Here is an 18,260-nt window from a genome sequence, read left to right on the forward strand (position 1 = left end):
AATATCCAGCAGTTATTAGAGAAAAGCTCCATGTAAGGAGCCTGTGAAGAAAGATCTGCAGACTTAGGCCAAAGTTTGGTTGTCCCTTGACCTTCTGCTGCGCTCTGCACGACAAAATCTGAACCACTGTCCAGAGAAGGAAAATATTTACTCCAGTTTGTTCCTGGGGTTTGATTCTCTCCCCAGGGTGGTCTGCCTAGTCCCGTCCTGCCACACCCGGGTGCTGGCGAGATCGGTTCCCCCACCCACTCCCACTGGGTGTTTAGCGTCCCTTCAGTCCAGTCTTGATGTCAACAGGAATGACGTAAGGGGGCTGAACTGTGTTTGAATGAAACCTGCTTAAATTTATGTTTTAATGAATGCTCCCTCTCAGAGCTTTAGTCCACACTTCAAAAAGTGCTTAAAACTGCACTTGCAACACATTTTTTTTGAGCATTCTCAAAGGTGACAAGCTTTATTCTTAGATGTTAAGATTTTTTTCTGCCGTAGCTGAAGAGTTTTTAAACTTCAGTGAGTGTAGTGATCAAAGGGGGATTGAGGTTATAACTATAAAGTAGTGAGAGGAGCCCTTTTGAGGACCCTAAAAAGTGGTCCAGAAATACAGTCTTCAAGAACAGTGATTCCTAAATGCCAGCCAATAAAGAAGGCTGTTGGATTTTCTCTGTTGGGGAAACATTTTCTTTGAGTTTCGGGGGCTTTGTGGACCCTCTCAAAATTTATCTGTGAACGCTTCTTAAATTACTTACTATAAAAGTCACTCATTTTCATGTATTGGTTCTCAGATTCTGTTTTAAGGCCTTAGAGTCAGACCTGTGTCTTCAACTTGGATGCGAAAGACTGGATTTGAGGTTAGGAAGAGGCCAGGTGTATGTCTGTATGATACAGGAGGCCTGTTCAAATTTTGGCAGCTTTCTCACTTTATATGTCAGGTATTCAGGAATTCATAAAAGGGACCTTCTGTAGCTAAAGGACAGGGGCCGATGGACAGATCTAAAAGGAGCTTCTAGACAGTGTTCTACCAAAAAATTAGAATCTGAGGGGGAACAGACAAGCATGTTTGAGAGTAATGCCAAATCTGAAGTGTTAATACATGTTGTTTTCCAAGTGGTTCTGTCTTGTCTTCTCTTAAATGAGATTGTACATACGAAAGCAGCTAGCCAGCAGGTTCTCCGTGTATGTTAGCGGAGTATGTTTCTCATCCTCAAAAATACTGTTGTTAATAGCATGTCACCGTCTGAGGCTTTTAAACTGTTTTGTAAGCCTGTCTTCCAACTTAATATACCTTCAACATACTCCAGTTATGTTCAACTCCAGTATGTTGAAGGTATATTACACATACACAATGTTAGGCTGCTACCCCAGTCTTCAGAATGTTGATATTCTGTGCCTTTTCTTTTGAAAATAGGATAAAATGGGGGGAAAACCTTTTTACATGAGAATAGCGTATGTCCTGAGTAAGCATAAAAAGCATCTATGTTTTAAAGCACCCCTGGGCGATTCACACAACCTTCTGTCTAGATTTAAGAGAGGCTGATAATTGAAAGGAAGAGTTTTGTTAACAGCAACAAATGTGGCAGAAGTGGAAATGTCGCTCTATTTTTGGATTTCCTCTGTGTTTGCTTTGAACTCATCTACTGATCTAATCTCTTCAGTGTCTGTGTTCACGAAGCTGCCAGGCTGTGCAGTGCTTGTCAGAATCATCCAAACTCATCAAACTCCTTTCAGGAAGAGAGCATCTCAGCACACCCTGGAGGAAGATTTTTAAGGAATACAGGAATTTTGTAAAAATAGAAGGATGAATAGAGGTAGGGCAGTTACATAACAGTGTTTGCAGATGAAAAGCCAGCCCTGACTGCTGTGGCTAGAACCCTTAACTGGGAGAAGATTGAGAAGCGGAGCCTGCCGGGAAGGGTGGCGAACTTTTTGCTCTGTGGTAGCTGAGGTGTACATTCTCTTTTAGGGCAGCACTGGGTATGCAGGCTCAGCGGGCCCTGGGAGACTTGGCTGATTCAGAGTGCAAATGTAAATCAGATCTTACCCAAACCTACCTTTTTGAGTTTCCTGGTTTGTTTTCTTGTTTTACATTCTCACAACTCCCAAAACTGGTGAGCAGTCCTCTCCCACCCACTCTGTCCCACCCCGCAGTACTTTCTAGTGGTGACTGAAGATACTGGACCAAGGTGGGGTCCTCAGACACTAGGTGCAGACTGGGCATGTTAATTTGCCTGCACTGGGGTGGTGTCTTCCAGGCGGGGCTCCTTCAGCTGTCTGCTCAGGCTGAAGTCAGTGAGGGGCGATGGTTTTCCTTCCCCATTCCACCGGTGGGTGTCTCACTTCAGAATGCAGCCGATAAAACTCCTTAATCCTTAGAGCTATGGGGCTGGGCTGGGCAGCGTTAGAACTTCTGTGTGAATGCTGAGATCCTGCTCCTTTGTTCCTCTTGGTCCGGTTTCAGGCTGCCTGCCCTGTCCCTCACGCTGTGAGGTGCTCTCCCTCTCTCCAGTTCTTAGCTTGGGAAAAGCAGTTGATGGAGATGGGGACAAGAAGGAAGGACCTAAAAGGAGTTTCTGCCCTTTTTTAACAGAGAAGATTAGGGCAGAAACCAAAAGCTAGGAGAGAGGTCAGTGAAAGGTCTCCCCTTGGCCTTTGGAAGGCGTCAGGTTGATGGTGAAGGCGTCTGCGAAATAGTGAGAAGAGGTTCCAAGAAGTGGGTGGGTGGGAGTCACACTGTACTCTCCTGTCTGTAGCCTCGCCCTCCCCTCACATTCTCTCAGGTTTGTAGGAAAGGACAGAGGAGTGGGGTGTGGGGCTCAGGGATCCCACGAGGGAGACTGACGGTGAATGTTAGTAAGTCAGTGGCAAGGAGAAGACATTGGAGAAATTACATAACAAATTTTTATTGTGATCAGCTCCCAACATTATACAGGAAAGTAGAACCTCCATATTCCCACTGCTGAGATTAAATAATTATCAAGATTTTCTCAAGACTTGCTTCCAACATTCCCTTTTTCTTCCTTTTCCTTTTGTTAAATAAAGCAAATTCCAGGTATCGGGTCATCTGTGTCAATATGCATCCCTAAAATATTTGGACACATAACTATGATGTAATTATTAATAATATCTCATTTACAAAGTTGGTTAAAATTCAAATTTCTTTTAATTGAGGTATAACTGATACATTAGCTTCAGGTGTATACTGTAAAGAGTCAGTATTTGTATATTTTGCAAAATGATCACCACAGTAAATCCAGTTAATTAATATCTGTCACCACACATAGTTTCAAGATTTTGTTGTTGTTATTATGGGTATACATATTTCCAGCACTTTGAGAAGGTCATCAACCTGTAAGGTCCCCAAACCCCATAGTTTAGGGGTTTTTACCCATACTTTGGCATCGTTGATTACATCACTGGCTATTGGTGATTAGACTTCACTTCCTGCTTCCCTCCTCCCCTAAGGTGAGGGGGGGGGGTGGAGCTGAAAGTTCCAACCTTGTCTACTGCTTGACGTTTCTGGTGACCAGCCCCCATCCTGAAGCTAGAGGGGCCACCAGTCACCTCAGGAGCATACAAAAGACACTTATCACTCCTGAGAGTCCCAAGAGTTTTAGACCTGTGTTGGGAACCCAGGACAAAGAACAAATGTATATTTTTATTGTACCATACATGTTGAATATAAAAAGCTCATGGTAAGCACCAAAACGTAAAGTAAGTGATAACTGTCTATATTTCGATATAATTGAGATTCCATTTTCTGTAACTGACTGGATGCTAGGTTATGAGCAGGGGTGCTTAGACCTGGCCTGGCTTCTCCCTGAGCCTACAGCATCTGGATACATGTAAATCTTTGCAGCGCTGGGTTTCTGGTGATGTGTTTTCATTGTCGCTTGTCTACCCTTCCCCATCAGCACAGAATTCATAACAGTTCAGATGTGTGTGTGTGCAGATTTTCCTATGTATATATCCACAGACATGTTAAATTTTTGGTACACTTTAAAACATTCTTGTTAAAATTTTGTGTGTAATGCAGTTGAGTTGAAAATATTTTTATAATTTTGAAACTTTTCGCAGTTGTGCAACAGAGAAGGTAGCACAGTGAAAACTCCTGTATACCCATCCCCAGATTCAACAGTTATCAAGATTTTGCCACATTTACTATTTTTAGAAAGAAATTCTTTTGATGTATGTTAAAGCAAATCCCAGATACCATGTGTTGAGAGCTTTCTTAAGATTACAGTATTAATAATAGTTAAATGTGTATTTGAAAACAAAACTTACATTGGACATTGATAGAATACCTGAAGCATCTGTGCAGAATACAGTTTGTAAGCCACTGCCTACCTAATTGTAGTCCTAAAGGAGTTTTGTGAAAATATGTGTGGGTGGTTTAAAAAACTCTTCCTGTGGTTCTCACTTTTTTGTTCCTGGATTAGAAGTAGGGCTAGAAAGTAGGATTAGAGGGTCATCTCTGAGTTTCTTTAATTGTTTGTTTGTTTGTTTGTTTGTTTGTTTGTTTGTTTTGAGAGAGAGAAGAGAGGGCTCAAGCAGGGAAGGGTCAGAGAGAGAGGGAGAGAGAGAATCCCAAGCAAGTTCCACACTGTCAACAGGGAGCCCGCTGTGGGGCTTGAACTCATGAACCCATGAGATCATGAACTGAGCCTAGCTTAACCAGCTGAGCCACCCAGGTGCCCCTCTGAGTTTCCTTTAAAATCACAAGATACCATGATAATACCAATTTATTCGGTTTTTGTTGCTGCTATTCGATCGTTATTTCAGGTAACTAGTCAGGAAAGTACTATCTTAGTTTGTGCTTTAAGGAAATACCCTCACTTTCATCTTCCTAATTGCAGCATTCCTTCTAATAAGACCCAGATTACAAAGGATCCTTATTTTTCACAAGTGTTTTGAGAGAATACCTGGCCCAGTTTGAGACAGAACTTCTAAAAAAAAAAACTTTATTATTGTATGATTTATGTCTTAGTAAAATAAGAACTATTGGTAGTGGTGGTGGTGGTTGCTTTTAAGTAACATTGATTCTCTTTTTAAGTTTTATTAAATCCAGTCAATTTTTCTTTCTTAAGTAAGCTCTATGCCCAACGTAGGGCTTGAACTCATGACCCGAGATGACCTGAGATCAGGAGTCGCATGCCCTACCAGTTGAACCAGCCATCACCCCAAGGCTGTTTGTTTTAAAGCCATTTCCATATCTGCTTTCTTCTTTCTTTCTTTCTAATGTTTTTGGTTTTGTTTTTTGAGAGAGAGATTGAGAGCATGAGCTGGGAGGTACAGAGAGAGGGAGACAGAGGATCAGAAGCAGGTTCTGAGCTGTCAGCACAGAGCCCAATGTCAGCACAAACCGAGAGATCATGACCTGAGCTGAAGTCAGACACTTAACCAACTGAGCCACCCAGGTGCCCCTGTATCTGCTTTTTCAAATTAGGTTTTTTATTTCGTTTCTTTCAGTTTTTTAAGTCTATAGAGAAGTTATTTTGAGCAGGCCATGGTGGGTTTTTCATTTAATTTTGAAACAGTTCGATTATTTAAACTATAGTCTAGGGAAGAGAGAATACTTGTTTTTAAAATCCAGAGATTAAAATCTGTGTACCGTGTAGCATTTGGACCCTGAAGCTGTCAGGCAGGCCCTGGGAACTGTGTTGGTTCCAGATCTGAACCCTCTATCTGAGCTGGCAGTGTCTCAAGCTTTTTCCAGACTGGTTACTTTAACCTGTGGAGTGATAACATCATATTAATATGCCTTGCAATAGTCTCACAATCTATTTCGTCTTTTCCTCAGGGGCTCTATTTGATCTAATTATTACGTGTATAGCTTGGATAAAACATGTATACATTTTGGATAGGAAGATTGACTTTAGAGTGTAATACCAACTGTTCCTTTCCAGGCTGCTCTGCCAACCTTGCTGAACCTTAGAGATGCTTAATAGAAGCTCTTAAAGAGGGAGGAATTTGCTGCTTGTCTGGGTGGATTCAGCTAGTAGAGAGTATTTACCAACGCCAAAAAGATAAGTCTTTAATAGATGGCTTTTGTGTTTTGTTTTTAGAATCACAAGAAGTTGATGAACAGCTGGTAGCAGAAGTGGTTGAAAAATGCTCATCTGAGACTTGTTCTAGACCCTCAGAAAATGAGGTGTCACAGCAGGCTATTGCTTCTTACCCAGTCAAGGATTTCAAAGAAGAACCTGAACATGATAGTAGCAAAATTTCAGTCGTGAGGCCATTTTCGATAGAAACCAAGAATTCCACGGACGCCCCGGCAGCTCTAGGAACAAAGGCAGCTTATGGCTGTCTAACTGTGGTCTCAGGTGAGGCTTTGCCCTCCAGCACACCAGAAGCCATCCCCGACAAGGCAATGACAGAAGGCACCATGGGGGTGACGCTGGAGGCCTCCCCAGAAGCTGACCTGAAGGCTGCCAGCTCCTGTCCAGAGCCTGTTCCCAGCAGAAGCAAGCTAAGAAAGCCCAAACCCGTCTCTCTGAGGAAGAAGACGATTGGTGAATTTTTAGAGGCTGATGTTGCCCTAGAGGGCTCACCTCTCCCCCAGGCATCCTATCAGTTCTGTGCTGATGAGATGGATGGGAAAGCAAATCCTTTGCTAGGCGGCGCCAGGATCCAGAAACCTCCTCCTGGCACTAAGGAGACCTCGAGCGCCCCTGGCAGTGACACCAACGACTCTGGAGTTGAGCTGCTGGAGGAGTCCAGGAACTCACCTCTGAAACTCGAGTTTGATTTCACAGAAGATGTAGAAAATGTAGAGTCCAGGAAAGGCCTTCCGAAGAAACTTGGCAGGAAACTGGGTAGCAAACTGCCTCCCAAGGTACAGAAAGATAGCATCAGTAAGCCAGTAGGCGCCAAAGGTGGGGACCAGCCTGCAGACCCAGCTGCAGACAGCGCTCCTCCCTCCCAGGCATCTGCTAAGCTGGCTCCCAGCCAGTGGGATAACCCCAACTTCAGTCCCTTTGGGGGCCTCTCCGCTCTGCAGAACACCCCCCCTCTCTCCTCTAAGGGCTCCTACCACCTTGACGAATCCATGGATCCCTTTAAACCAACTACAACTTTAGCAAGCAGTGACTTTTGTTCTCCCGCCGGTAATCATATTAATGAAATCTTAGAATCACCCAAGAAGGCAAAGTCGCGTTTAATAACGTGAGTGGCGACGGGTGTGGGTGTTGTGTTCTGTGTACTTTCTTGAGTTTGGCAGCCAGCTGCTTTTGGTTTCGGTGAACCGAAGTGATCTTTGAGGTGCATCGGGGCAGACATGCAGCTTAGAGCTTTATGCTATAGCCCTCACTGTTTTGCTTAACTCTGGGGTACAGTTAGAAGTGCCAGAGTTGTCCTTGGTGGGTGTCTGCTTTGTTTCTGAATCCTCAGCTTATTCGGCTGACCTCTCCCACCTCCACACCTTGGGTACATTTTTCCTATTAAAAAAAAAAAGAGGAGTGTACAGCAGGCATAGATTTGATGGTTTTCAGAAATCCTATCCAGGCTGTCAGGAATTGCTTTATATACAGAATTCAAGTGTCAGTGCTGGCCACCATCTTCAGATTCTCTGGATAAAAGGAAAATTCCATCTCTCCGGATTGATTACCGGTCTAATATCAGTAACGTGCAAAATGGTCCCAAAAGGTCTTATAGAAGTCTTTCACTTAAAACAGAAAGCTGTGACTTTTGTTACAAACAAATCTACCACGAAAAGTTGCTAAGAATTCTTATGTCTCCATGTTTAGCTTATGGCTCCATCAGTACGGAGGTCAATTTGCAGTAAGAAGCAAGAATATTTTAAACATTCTTGTAAATCTGACTAAATTAGTCTTTTGTTGTGTGTTGTCTCCCTCCCCCTCCCCTCTTTTCTGGGAACGCCATAACCACTTTTGCAGGGTCCTTGAAGTTCCCAGAGTGATCAAGGCATATTTATTCCACGTAAAGTTTCAATTTAAATTTGTTACAGGGTTACCTTTTCACAGAACTTGAGTTGATGACCATATATCCTTTTGTGACCCTGTGACATTTTACTAAAAATAAAGTCAGACCAATGACACAGAGGATGAAAAGTAAAAAGGGAGAATGAGAAAAAGTACTGTTATTTCCAGCTGTCACTGTAGATGAGTCAGGGAAATAATGTTCAGCATTATTGTGACCTAAAGGAGTATGCTAGTGTGGTGTGATGAAGTATACTAGAGAGAAAAGTTAAAGAGCAGAAAGCATCAGGACCAAGAAGCTTGAACCATGAGAAATCCTTTCTTTAGCAACCCCAGAATGCCTAAGGTGATTGAAATGTCATTAGTAGCTCTTGATTTGTTCTTTGGTCATATATGAGCAGTTAAATGGTTGCTGAAAAATATTATTGATCTGGGGTCCGCCAGGTGCCCTTCTGTGGCTGAGGTTAGTTACCTGTCTAGACAGTGCTTGGGGTATGTGTTGGCCACATCATTGCCTTGGTGCTTCCTGTGCGGTGCTTCTGGCTAGCAAAATTAGTAAGGAGTCCTTGGGAGCCTCCCTTTCAGTTGCATGTTGAAGCTGTATAGCCAGTACATTCATGTTAGATGAGACTAAATCTGGACCAGAGGGAGGGAAGTTTATTGTACACCAAATTTTCAGTAGCAGGAAGTACCCTCTCAGTCCTTCCACCCTCACCCGGTAGCATTTTCCTCCTGTTCTGTTCTTGGTGAGTGAACTTCTTGGTTTAATGTACCTTGTAGATTTTTTTTGTATGTGTTATATAATCAAACCTCTTATCTCCGTGTTCCTTCTATAAGAGACGGTGTGTGACCTCTTATGTAACTTGGGCTTTGTTTAGAAAATCCCTTCGTTGGTAAGAAAGACTGGAAGTATGCATGTGGAAGTAGAAGTGAGTGGGGAGTTAGAGGTTCTGTTAACAGGTCACTTGTATGACTTTTTAAAAGATGCATGTAATTGGCATCTCAGATTCTCCGCCTGTGAAGTAGAGACGTCATACTCTCCATGATTGGTATTTTGTGGATCAAATAAGATAATGTAAAACCATTTTAAGCTTCTTGGTGATACACACTTATAGTAGTTATGAGCAGATATGTTGTCCACTATTGTTGTATTCATGCATTGCCTTTAATCTGGGTGACGAGACATTTAAATGTTCTCAGTAGTGAAATAATGTTGGTTTTTTATATTCACAAATATTTGGAAGTTTACTCTTCCTCTATAAATTTGGATATGAGGCATTTCTGAGTGTTTCTACCACTCTTACTGCATTAGAGAGAGGTTCCTGATAATCATTCGCTCACCAATGGTAACATTCATGAATACGACATCTTTATTTGTGTCTCACCTCATAGAAAGAATTTTGCAGCCTTTACATCTACCAGACTACAGATAAATATTCCAGGCTTTACATGATTTTTTTCTCCATCTGTCTGTCTCTTTCCTGTCTCTAATTTTGTTGGTGCATCAGGACTACTGAACAAGTGAAATTTCTCTGTTTTCTGTTGTAAGTACCCCGGCCGTTTCTGTTCGTCCCTGGGACCTTTGGCACGTCCTCTCCCCAGACCATCTCTCCATAGCATGTTGGCTTCTGTATCTGAGTTTGACCTTCTGATGATTTTTTTTTTTTTTTTTTTTTTTTTTTTTTTTTGCATTTCATCTGCCAGTTCATGAGTCAGCTTAGCCTTGCAATCGTCTGTACCTAACGGAGTGGAGACCAACCTTCCACCTTAGGTGCGAGAGCTTGCGCTCCCCAGCTCGGCACGCCTCACGTGGCGCTTTGATAATGCGTGCTGGCTTGGCCCCCACATCATCCCGACAGTGATTGGAGGGACTGACTGCTCTGCGGTTGTTGGAAATAACGGACTTCTTTGATAGGATAAGGTTGCTGGCTTGGAGCAGGGGATACATTTCAGAAGCAACTCAAATTTGGTGGTTTGGTGGCAGGGGGTGGCGTTTAGTAAGAGTATTAGGAAAGAAAACCAGAAACTAGACAGTAGTTGTGCACATTCTGGGAACTTTATATGCTCGTCTTGCCCCCCACACCCAGCCCCATCCCCCCTGCAGAAGAAGAAAAAGTTGTAAATGTATTTATTTTGTCAGAGTGGCGTTTTTACTGGAAATTTTAAGTGCATTAAAACAGAACAGCATCTGAACCAATCCTCGGATCATAAATTATGTGCTAGTTAAAAAATAACAGGTGGTTTGAGTTTTCCCCAGTTCCAGTCTTGGCACAAATACTTGACATTTGCTTTCCATATTACTGCTTCATAGGAATGGTAACAATTTACGCAAATAGTTTTATTTTTGTACTTTCTGTTGACCACAGTTCTTCTCTGTCAGCACACAGGTCTGGAACTGTCCTATCAGACTTATGTGGCTTCTAGTGCAATAAAGAACTTTTTTAAAGAATCTGGTCCAGCGTGGTAATTTTTCTAATGAATGTCAAAGCCAAGTGAGTTGGGATCAGATGAACTGAATGTCTCTAGGTGCTAAGGCTACCTCTGAAAGGCTTGGTGGCATGTAATCAGAACCCGTAGGGGTCAGAGTACTGGTGTGTAACATCCCACAGAAGCATATGAGGAGGTCTTTTCAGAGAGTGAGCTGAGCTATACTTCATTGCTTGCCTTGTCTCTTGGGAGAAGATTCAGAGACATAAAAGGTGTCCCCCTCTCAAATGTGTAGATGTAGAACTTGTGTGGTGCTGTATGCTTTCGCTTCTCTCTGCACACATTGCTGTCTCTGCGCCATCTCATAGCTTGGAAATTGCCAATGTGATTCCAAAATGGCCTGTTTTTGTTTTTTGTTTTTGTTTTTCCTTTCCAGGAGTGGCTGCAAGGTGAAGAAATATGAAACACAGTCTCTTGCTTTGGACGGGTGTTCTCAGGTGAGTCCATGCCTATCGTCAGGATGGCTCTTAGATCAGTGGCCCCAAAGTGGTGTTTGTATCCTCCTGGGGGAGCGAGGGGTAGATTAATGAAGAGTTTGCGGTGGGTGTCTGAGTATCTAGTTTTGAGGAAACCAATTTCCAGATCCTTAACTTCCCACAGTGACCTGAGAAGGCTCCTGAGAACATAGGAACCCTTCATACTATCCTTTTCCCACTTCTTTTGAGTAAAGTTTTCTTTCATTCTAAATCTTACTAAGGTGCATTTGATGTCTGGGACATCAAACAAAGGGCAGATTTGAAATATTGGTGTATATTTTAAGAAAGTGAAGGACTTTAATAACTTCTTTTAAAAGTCAAATGGTTTTCTAATTCATTGCTTCCAATGAGGTAGGAGAACCTGAGATGTCACCTGATTATTGAAAATTACCTTTGACACAATGTTATATGTCACTTATATCTCAATTTAAAAAATAATTTTTGATTATAGATTTGTTTGGGTATGTAACTTGGAAAGAGTTTCAAAGAATTGAAAGACATTTCTATTACAAAACTTTTTTCTGTTTCACTTATTTATATAAATAGGCTTAAATATATAAGACTCTTTACTGATTCATAATTTAAAAAATGAAAAACAGGAATAAAATTCATGCAGACCCTTATTTCCTTCTAGCAATAAATATTTGTCCATGACCATATGAATTGAGAAACACAGAAAATCAAGCACGCAGACCCATCTGATTGGGATAAGATCCTTTTTAAACTATTTTAGCATAACCGTGATTACAGAAATGCATTCACTGGTTAACAGAATGCATTTTAAGTTTAACTTACTTTACACAGTTTGGACCAAAAACTTGGGTACATGGCTTAAGATTAAAAACAAAAAATGATTTGTCCTCTGATTTATTTTTTCATCTATTACAAGTGTGTAATTATCCACTTTCAAATGCTGCTAAAGTGGCAACAAGAACCGTGAGAAATTTACCTTTGATTTGATTCAGAAAAATTGCACGTATCACACTGCAAAAGTTTTAAATAATTGATTCAACAAAATGTAATCGTACAAAAGTAGAAACTTTTGTATTTGATAGTACTTATCAAAAGTTGTGATATTTTTAGGATAAATTGTGCATTAGTTAATTATAATGATTAGCTCTTCAGAAGCAAAAATGTTAATACTTAAAGACTTATAGTCATAGAATTTTTTTTTTAATTTTTATCTTTTTTAACTGAGAAAGATGGTAGGGAGAACTTTAAAAGACTTTCAAGCATATAAATGCTTTTTTAAAGGATGATTTCTTGGAGGGAGTAGAGTGGAAGTACAAATTCAGAGGGGAAAGGGTATGATGCAAATTCTGACTATTAAAGCTATTGAGGAGCGTGTTCGTGCTTGATTTTAAATAGACGATAGAGTATCATCAAATCACTCTGGTAACTAGATTGAATTAGGCAAGGCCAGTGTTTAAATTGTACCAGATAATTGTATCCTTTGCAGTTTTTTATATTTATGCTGAGATGTTTTTGGATGTCATCTGAAAATACAGTGGGGTACCTAGGTTTTCCAAAACAATTCAAGGTATATATGAGTAAAATATTTGAAAACCATTGCCTTGGACCACTTCAGCTTCTTGCTTGTAAGTCTGGGTGGGCTAAAGTTTAATTTTTCAAACCTCAGATGTGAAGGTAGCTTCTAGGAAACATAGCATTCCATGATTGAGAGACCCCAGCTTCCTCTTTGATTGGTACCAAATCTGTGGTTGAGTCTTGTCAGACATCCATGTGGAATGGTGGCTGTCCTGCCCTATTCCTGAGACATCGCCATCCCCACTGTTGGTCTTCCTAAACGGTAGCATCTGGTGTGTTGCATTTCCCAGGATGAAGGAGCAGTGATCTCCCAGATTTCAGACATTTCTAATAGGGATGGCCATGCTACTGACGAGGAGAAACTGGCGTCCACTTCATCTGGTCAGAAATCAGCTGGGGCCGAGGTGAAAGGTGAGCCAGAGGAAGACCTGGAGTACTTTGAATGTTCCAATGTTCCCGTGTCTGCCATAAATCATGCGTTTTCATCCTCAGAAGCAGGTATGGAAGCATATGTTCATCTTTATAACGTACTTAAGCCTAGAAATGCCTGAAAGCCAATGCAGGAGGCGCTTTAAAGAGATTAGAGAATTGGGTCACTTGGAGGATAGATGTAGGATGCTGGTCTATGCTTTGCTTCTTTACCTGGATGAGGGGCACAGAAGGGAGTCTTATCAAAGAACCAGAGACATAGGGATAAGTGTGGCACAAGGCACAGGAAACACCGACATATGAGACGACTTGAATTTTGTAATAATTTCTTTTAATGTGGTCACATCTCAAAATACAGTGGCCTGTAGCCATGTTGTGATTGTTCAACTTACAGAAATAATAATATTTAACACGTATAATGGCTTACCATGTGCAGGAATAGTTCTACATGCTTTACATGTATTAGCTGATTAGTCCTTGGTAGGTGTTATTTTTTTACCCCATTTTTCAGAGAAGGGAGGTGAGACATAGAAGTTAAGTAGGTCAGCCAAGGTCACTTGAGTAGCAAGTGGTAGAGAAGTAGGATTCGAAGACTATACTTTCAGGGATCATTTCTATAGTTCGTTACGAGAAGTAGGATTCGAACCTCGGCCATCTGGTTTCATGGTCTTTTGGCCACAGTGCTGATGTGGGAAGAGATTGCTTTCATTACTAGAATATTACACATTTTCCTGTTCAGGGATGTGGTAGATTGAAATTGACCAATATCCTAAAAAATCTTTAATGTTCTGATAAGAACTAACTAGACTAACCTATGCTGAAGCTTCTTACTGTTGAACTCATTAGAACATTCTAGAGCTGAGGTCCCTTTCCAGGCCCCAAGTTACATCTGTGGCCTTCAACCTGACTTGTGAAATGTTAAGAGCCATGTCCCTGACTACCTTAAACATTATTATTAACATCTCAGATTTTCAGCAATGTAATTTGATGTGGGGACTTTTATACTTAGAACTTTAAAAATCACAGTCAAACCAGGGAAGTAGATGACTTTGGGAGAGTTACTCCCTCGGCCTCTCCCTGCTGCCCAGGTCGCAGCTTCCCATCTGTAAAGTATACATGCCAGGCACTGTTCCAGCTTTCTTCCCAGGCCGCTTTCCCATCTGCACCCCTCTACCCCAGTTATGCAGGATAACCTTGAGTACTCTTGTACCTATGTTTATTTCTTACATTTGAAATACCTTTCTTTGCCATCTCCTATAAACATTCTGCCCATTCTTTCTGGTTTCTCTCCAAACTGTTTCTTGGCTTCCACCATGCTTTACGTTCCCACCACATTTCTTCTTACCGTTTCTATTCCCCATATATTTATTATAAAAGTTGTCTTTGATGAACTTGCTGAGGTTAAGGACTATGAGTGATTCCTCTTTGAACTTCCTTCAGTAGAGGAGCATGTAGATATTTGAATTATATTCTTCCTCACTAGAAGGAAATTCCTTCCAACAGAAATTTCTAGAGCAGGGGTTCTGTTAACTATAGTGCTATCCTCAGAGATAGTGAATAGCTCGTGCTACCGTGTATGTGACTGATCAGCCATGTCCCGGGAGCAGGCAGAGACTGTGGTCATGCAGGGGGGTGGTAGATACGTGGAGGTGGGAAAGGAATACGGGCTGTCAGGTGACTCAGGCAGAGTCTGTTTCCTGGGGAGAGTCACCTTTGCGCTAGGTCTTGATAGAGACATACACAGATGTGCGCCAGGGAACAAGAATCTCTCCCAGGGATTAGAAGGAACCTGTCATGTTGTTGAGTGCCCAGTAGTTCTCTGTGACTCTAGGACAAGTGGGAAAACGAGGTTGTACTGGGGAATCTGGACCTGATCCTACAGGTATAGGGGAGCCATTGAAGGTTTGTAAGCAGAATAGTGATGGTCACATTTGTGTGTTCAACAATCCACTATTAATAGACAGTACACTTAGATAGTAATTTGTTGTGGCTACATGGAAGATGGTAGCTTGAAAATTGTGTGCCCTTTCATATTTAACATTTTTTCTTCAATGAGTACACATTCCTTTCATTAGAAAAGGCATAGTATTTTTTATTTTAATGTTGCCTTTGGTGGTGGTAGAGTGGAAGGTAGACTGGAGACAAGTTTGAAGGGTGTGGGGAGGAGAATGAATTTATATTTTCAGGCATTGAAATTTAGAGTTTATTGTTTTGTCTGCTACATTAATTAGTCTGAGGATACCCTCCTGGGCTGGAATTTAAATTGACTCAGACTTGGTAAGAAAATAGCATTCTTGTCACTTCCTCTTTCTGAAATAGTCCCTTGGTTGGTACAACTTACAGAACTTTTCATGGACACAAGGTGGCAGCCTTGCTATTCTTTCCACCTGAAGATGGCGATCCTGTGTATGGCTGGCTAACCCCACACTTCCCTTCTGAATATTTTAGACATTTAACACAGACAACACAGCCGTCAACCAAATGCCAGTGCTCCCTTGAAAATCTTGAAATGCTGTTCATGTGTTCATAGACGTCAGTCTGGGCCTGCACTGAGGTTTTCAGAGTCTTTCACTAGGAAAGAAAGGAACGGACTTCTTGGGATAACTATAAAAATGACTCTCTGTGTTTTAGGCATAGAGAAAGAGACGTGCCAGAAGATGGAGAAAGATGGATCTACCATGACTGTAAGTTCCTACATTTGTGGGGGGTAGGGGGTGTAGAGGAGGTGCAGCTAATCTTTTTTTTTTTTTCCTTCAGTATTTTTCATTTATTTATTTATTTATTTATTTATTTATTTATTGAGAGCACAAGTGGGAGGAGGGGCAGAAAGGGAGGCAAACACAGAATCTGAAGCAGGCTCCAGGCTCTGAACTGTCAGCACAGAGCCTGACAAGAGGCTCAGACTCATGAGCTGTGAGATCATGACCTGAACTGAAGTCAGACGCTAAACTGAGCTACCCAGGCATGCCTTAGTATTTATTTTAAAGCCCGCGTTAATTCATTAAATAAACCATAGTCATTGTTTGGTGCTGGGGATGAAATGTAAATACAAGTTTCTTCACTTGAGCTCATAGCCTATCCTGAGATCTCCTATCCAGTGGCCACTGAGCGCCTGACCTGTAGCCAGTCTGAATTGAGATGTCTTGTTAAGTATAAAATACAACTAGTCTTTGAAGACTTAGTACAAAAAAAAAGAAAAGAAAAAAAAATGTTTCAAACTTTTATATTGATTACATATTGAGATGATCATATCTTAGATATATGATATATATCTAACTATAGTTAGATATCTATATATATAGATATATGGATATCTATATATCTATAGATAGATAACTATATCTGTATCTATAGATATAGTTAGATATCTAACTATATATAGAGATAGATATAGATATACAGTTAGATATATATCTATAGTTAGATATATATCATATATCTAAGATATGATCATCTCAATATGTATTAGATATAGATGTATTGTTAGATATATATCTAAATATAGTTAACTATATTATTAAAATTAATTTCACTTATATCTTTTTACTTTTTAAATGGCTAGTGAAAATTTTTAAATTATGTATGCCTTGCATTGTGTTTTGTTTTTTTTTTAAACAGTACTGGTAGTAGATACAAAATGGAAACTAATGCTATATGAATGTTGTAATAGAATGTGTTCCAGGGCCTGTGGGAGCCAGAGCTGACTGCCTGTGTAGCAGGTATCTGGGGGGCTGAATTTGAGCTCATTAAAAGAAAATTATTTAAAACTTTATAGACTTACAAAAACAGTACAGAGAATTCCTGTAAATCTTTCTTTCACTCATACTCTTTGAATTTTAAAATTTTATTTAAAAAAAAATATTTTGAGAGCAGAGAGAGAGAGAGAATATCCCAAGCAGGCTCCGCACTGTAAGCATACATGGGGCTCAGCATGACCTAAGCCAAAATCAAGAGTCAGATTAACCAACTGAGCCACCCAGATGCCCCTGAATGTTAACATTTTGTATAATCACAGTACAGTTAACAAAATCAATTAACACTGGTACAGTATTATTTTCTAACCTATAAACCATATTCAAATTTTGTCATTTGTCTCAGTAATGTCCTCTTTCTGGTGCAGAGTCCAACTCAGGATTGCATGTTGCATTTAGTTCTCAGGTTCTTAGTCTCCTATCATCTGTGATAGTTTTTTTTTTTTTAATAACTTTTCATTTTTATTGGTATTAACTCAGTTTTCCCCCACCTCCTCATTGAACCCTCCTTCATTGTTTCATTTGTAAAATCTGTGATAGTTCTTTAGTCTCTCTATCTTTCCTGACCTTGACACTTTTGAAGAATACAGGTCAGTTTTGTAGGATATCTTTCAATTTGGGTTTGTCCAGTGTTTCTTTGTGATTAAATGCAGTTTATGCATTTTGGGTATGAATTCATCAGAAGTGACGTTGTGGATCTCAGTGTGTCCCATTATTGGTGGAATTAACTTTGATCACATGGTTAAGGTGGTGGTGTCTGAGGTTCCTCCATTTGAAAACTTAGTTGTAAAGAAAGAATAGGGTTTGCAAGACTGATAAGGTAGTGAAGGGCTTTCTGGGCAGCAGAGTTGCCCTGCACAAAGGCAGGAAGTGAGAAGCATGGCCTTTATAAGCAAGTGGAACTGTTAGTAATCTCACGTGATCACAGGGTACTCTACATAGGTAGGTGAGGGCCAGATCATCAGGGGCCATAGACATGGTGCCAGGAGTCTTAGAATTCATGGTAGAAGCAGTTGGGGACTATTGTGGGGTTTTAAGTAAGGAGTATCATAATCAGTAATAGTTCAAAGGATGGGCTGGAGGCTGAGAGATTTATCAGGTAGAACCATGACTGCTTGGTGAGACAACTTGGGAGATGTGCATTGCAGCTGGGGTGGAGGTGGTGGCAAGGGAAGGTTGGCAAAAGCCACCCAGGGTTTCTTCCTTTAACATCCTAGTGGTCAGTGTTACTGATAACCCACCCCACAAACCTGAGATAACCTTGGACTCCTCCTTCCCTCTTATTTCCACAAGCAAGATCTGTGGTTTCTATGTCCAGAAACCATATATTGCAAATTCATCTACTTTTCTTCAGCCCATGGCCACCACCAGTCTTTTTAAATATGGTGGTAAGGGGCACCTGGGTGGTTCAGTCAATTGAGTGTCTGACTCTTGTTTTTGGCTCAGGTCATGATCCCATGGTTGCGAGATCGAGCACCATGTTGGGTTACATACTGAACATAGAGCCTGCTTAAGATTCTCTCTCTCCCCTGCTCACGTGCTCTCTTTGTCTAAAATAAAAGTTAAAAAAAAATAATGAAATATAAATGAAGGGAGGGAGGGAAGGAAGGAAGGAGTAGTTTCCTAACTAATCC

The 18,260-nt window shown here is 40.9% G+C and overlaps 1 protein-coding gene across 10 annotated transcripts in view; it reads left to right on the plus strand.

Moving 5' to 3' along the window:
* The window catches only part of TACC1 (transforming acidic coiled-coil containing protein 1), a 91,415-nt gene that overhangs the window by 52,603 nt on the left and 20,552 nt on the right, over positions 1 to 18,260 (plus strand). For 6 of the 10 annotated variants that reach the window (XR_006964425.1, XM_047092063.1, XM_047092061.1 and 3 more), the window contains 4 exons: positions 6,060 to 7,161; positions 10,798 to 10,858; positions 12,736 to 12,943; positions 15,506 to 15,558. Coding sequence is in view for 9 of the 10 variants with exons in the window: in XM_047092063.1 (XP_046948019.1) it covers positions 6,060 to 7,161; positions 10,798 to 10,858; positions 12,736 to 12,943; positions 15,506 to 15,558 (1,424 nt within the window). In the remaining variant the exon portion in view is untranslated. The remainder of the gene's footprint in view (positions 1 to 6,059; positions 7,162 to 10,797; positions 10,859 to 12,735; positions 12,944 to 15,505; positions 15,559 to 18,260) is intronic. The other 4 variants (XM_047092064.1, XM_047092062.1, XM_047092068.1 and 1 more) reach the window with 3 other exon arrangements.

This window comes from Lynx rufus, unplaced genomic scaffold (assembly GCF_022079265.1).
Source record: "Lynx rufus isolate CCGP_SWC_20201006 ecotype Redwood Valley unplaced genomic scaffold, mLynRuf1.p SCAF_3, whole genome shotgun sequence".
NCBI classification, from domain to species: Eukaryota; Metazoa; Chordata; class Mammalia; order Carnivora; family Felidae; genus Lynx; species Lynx rufus.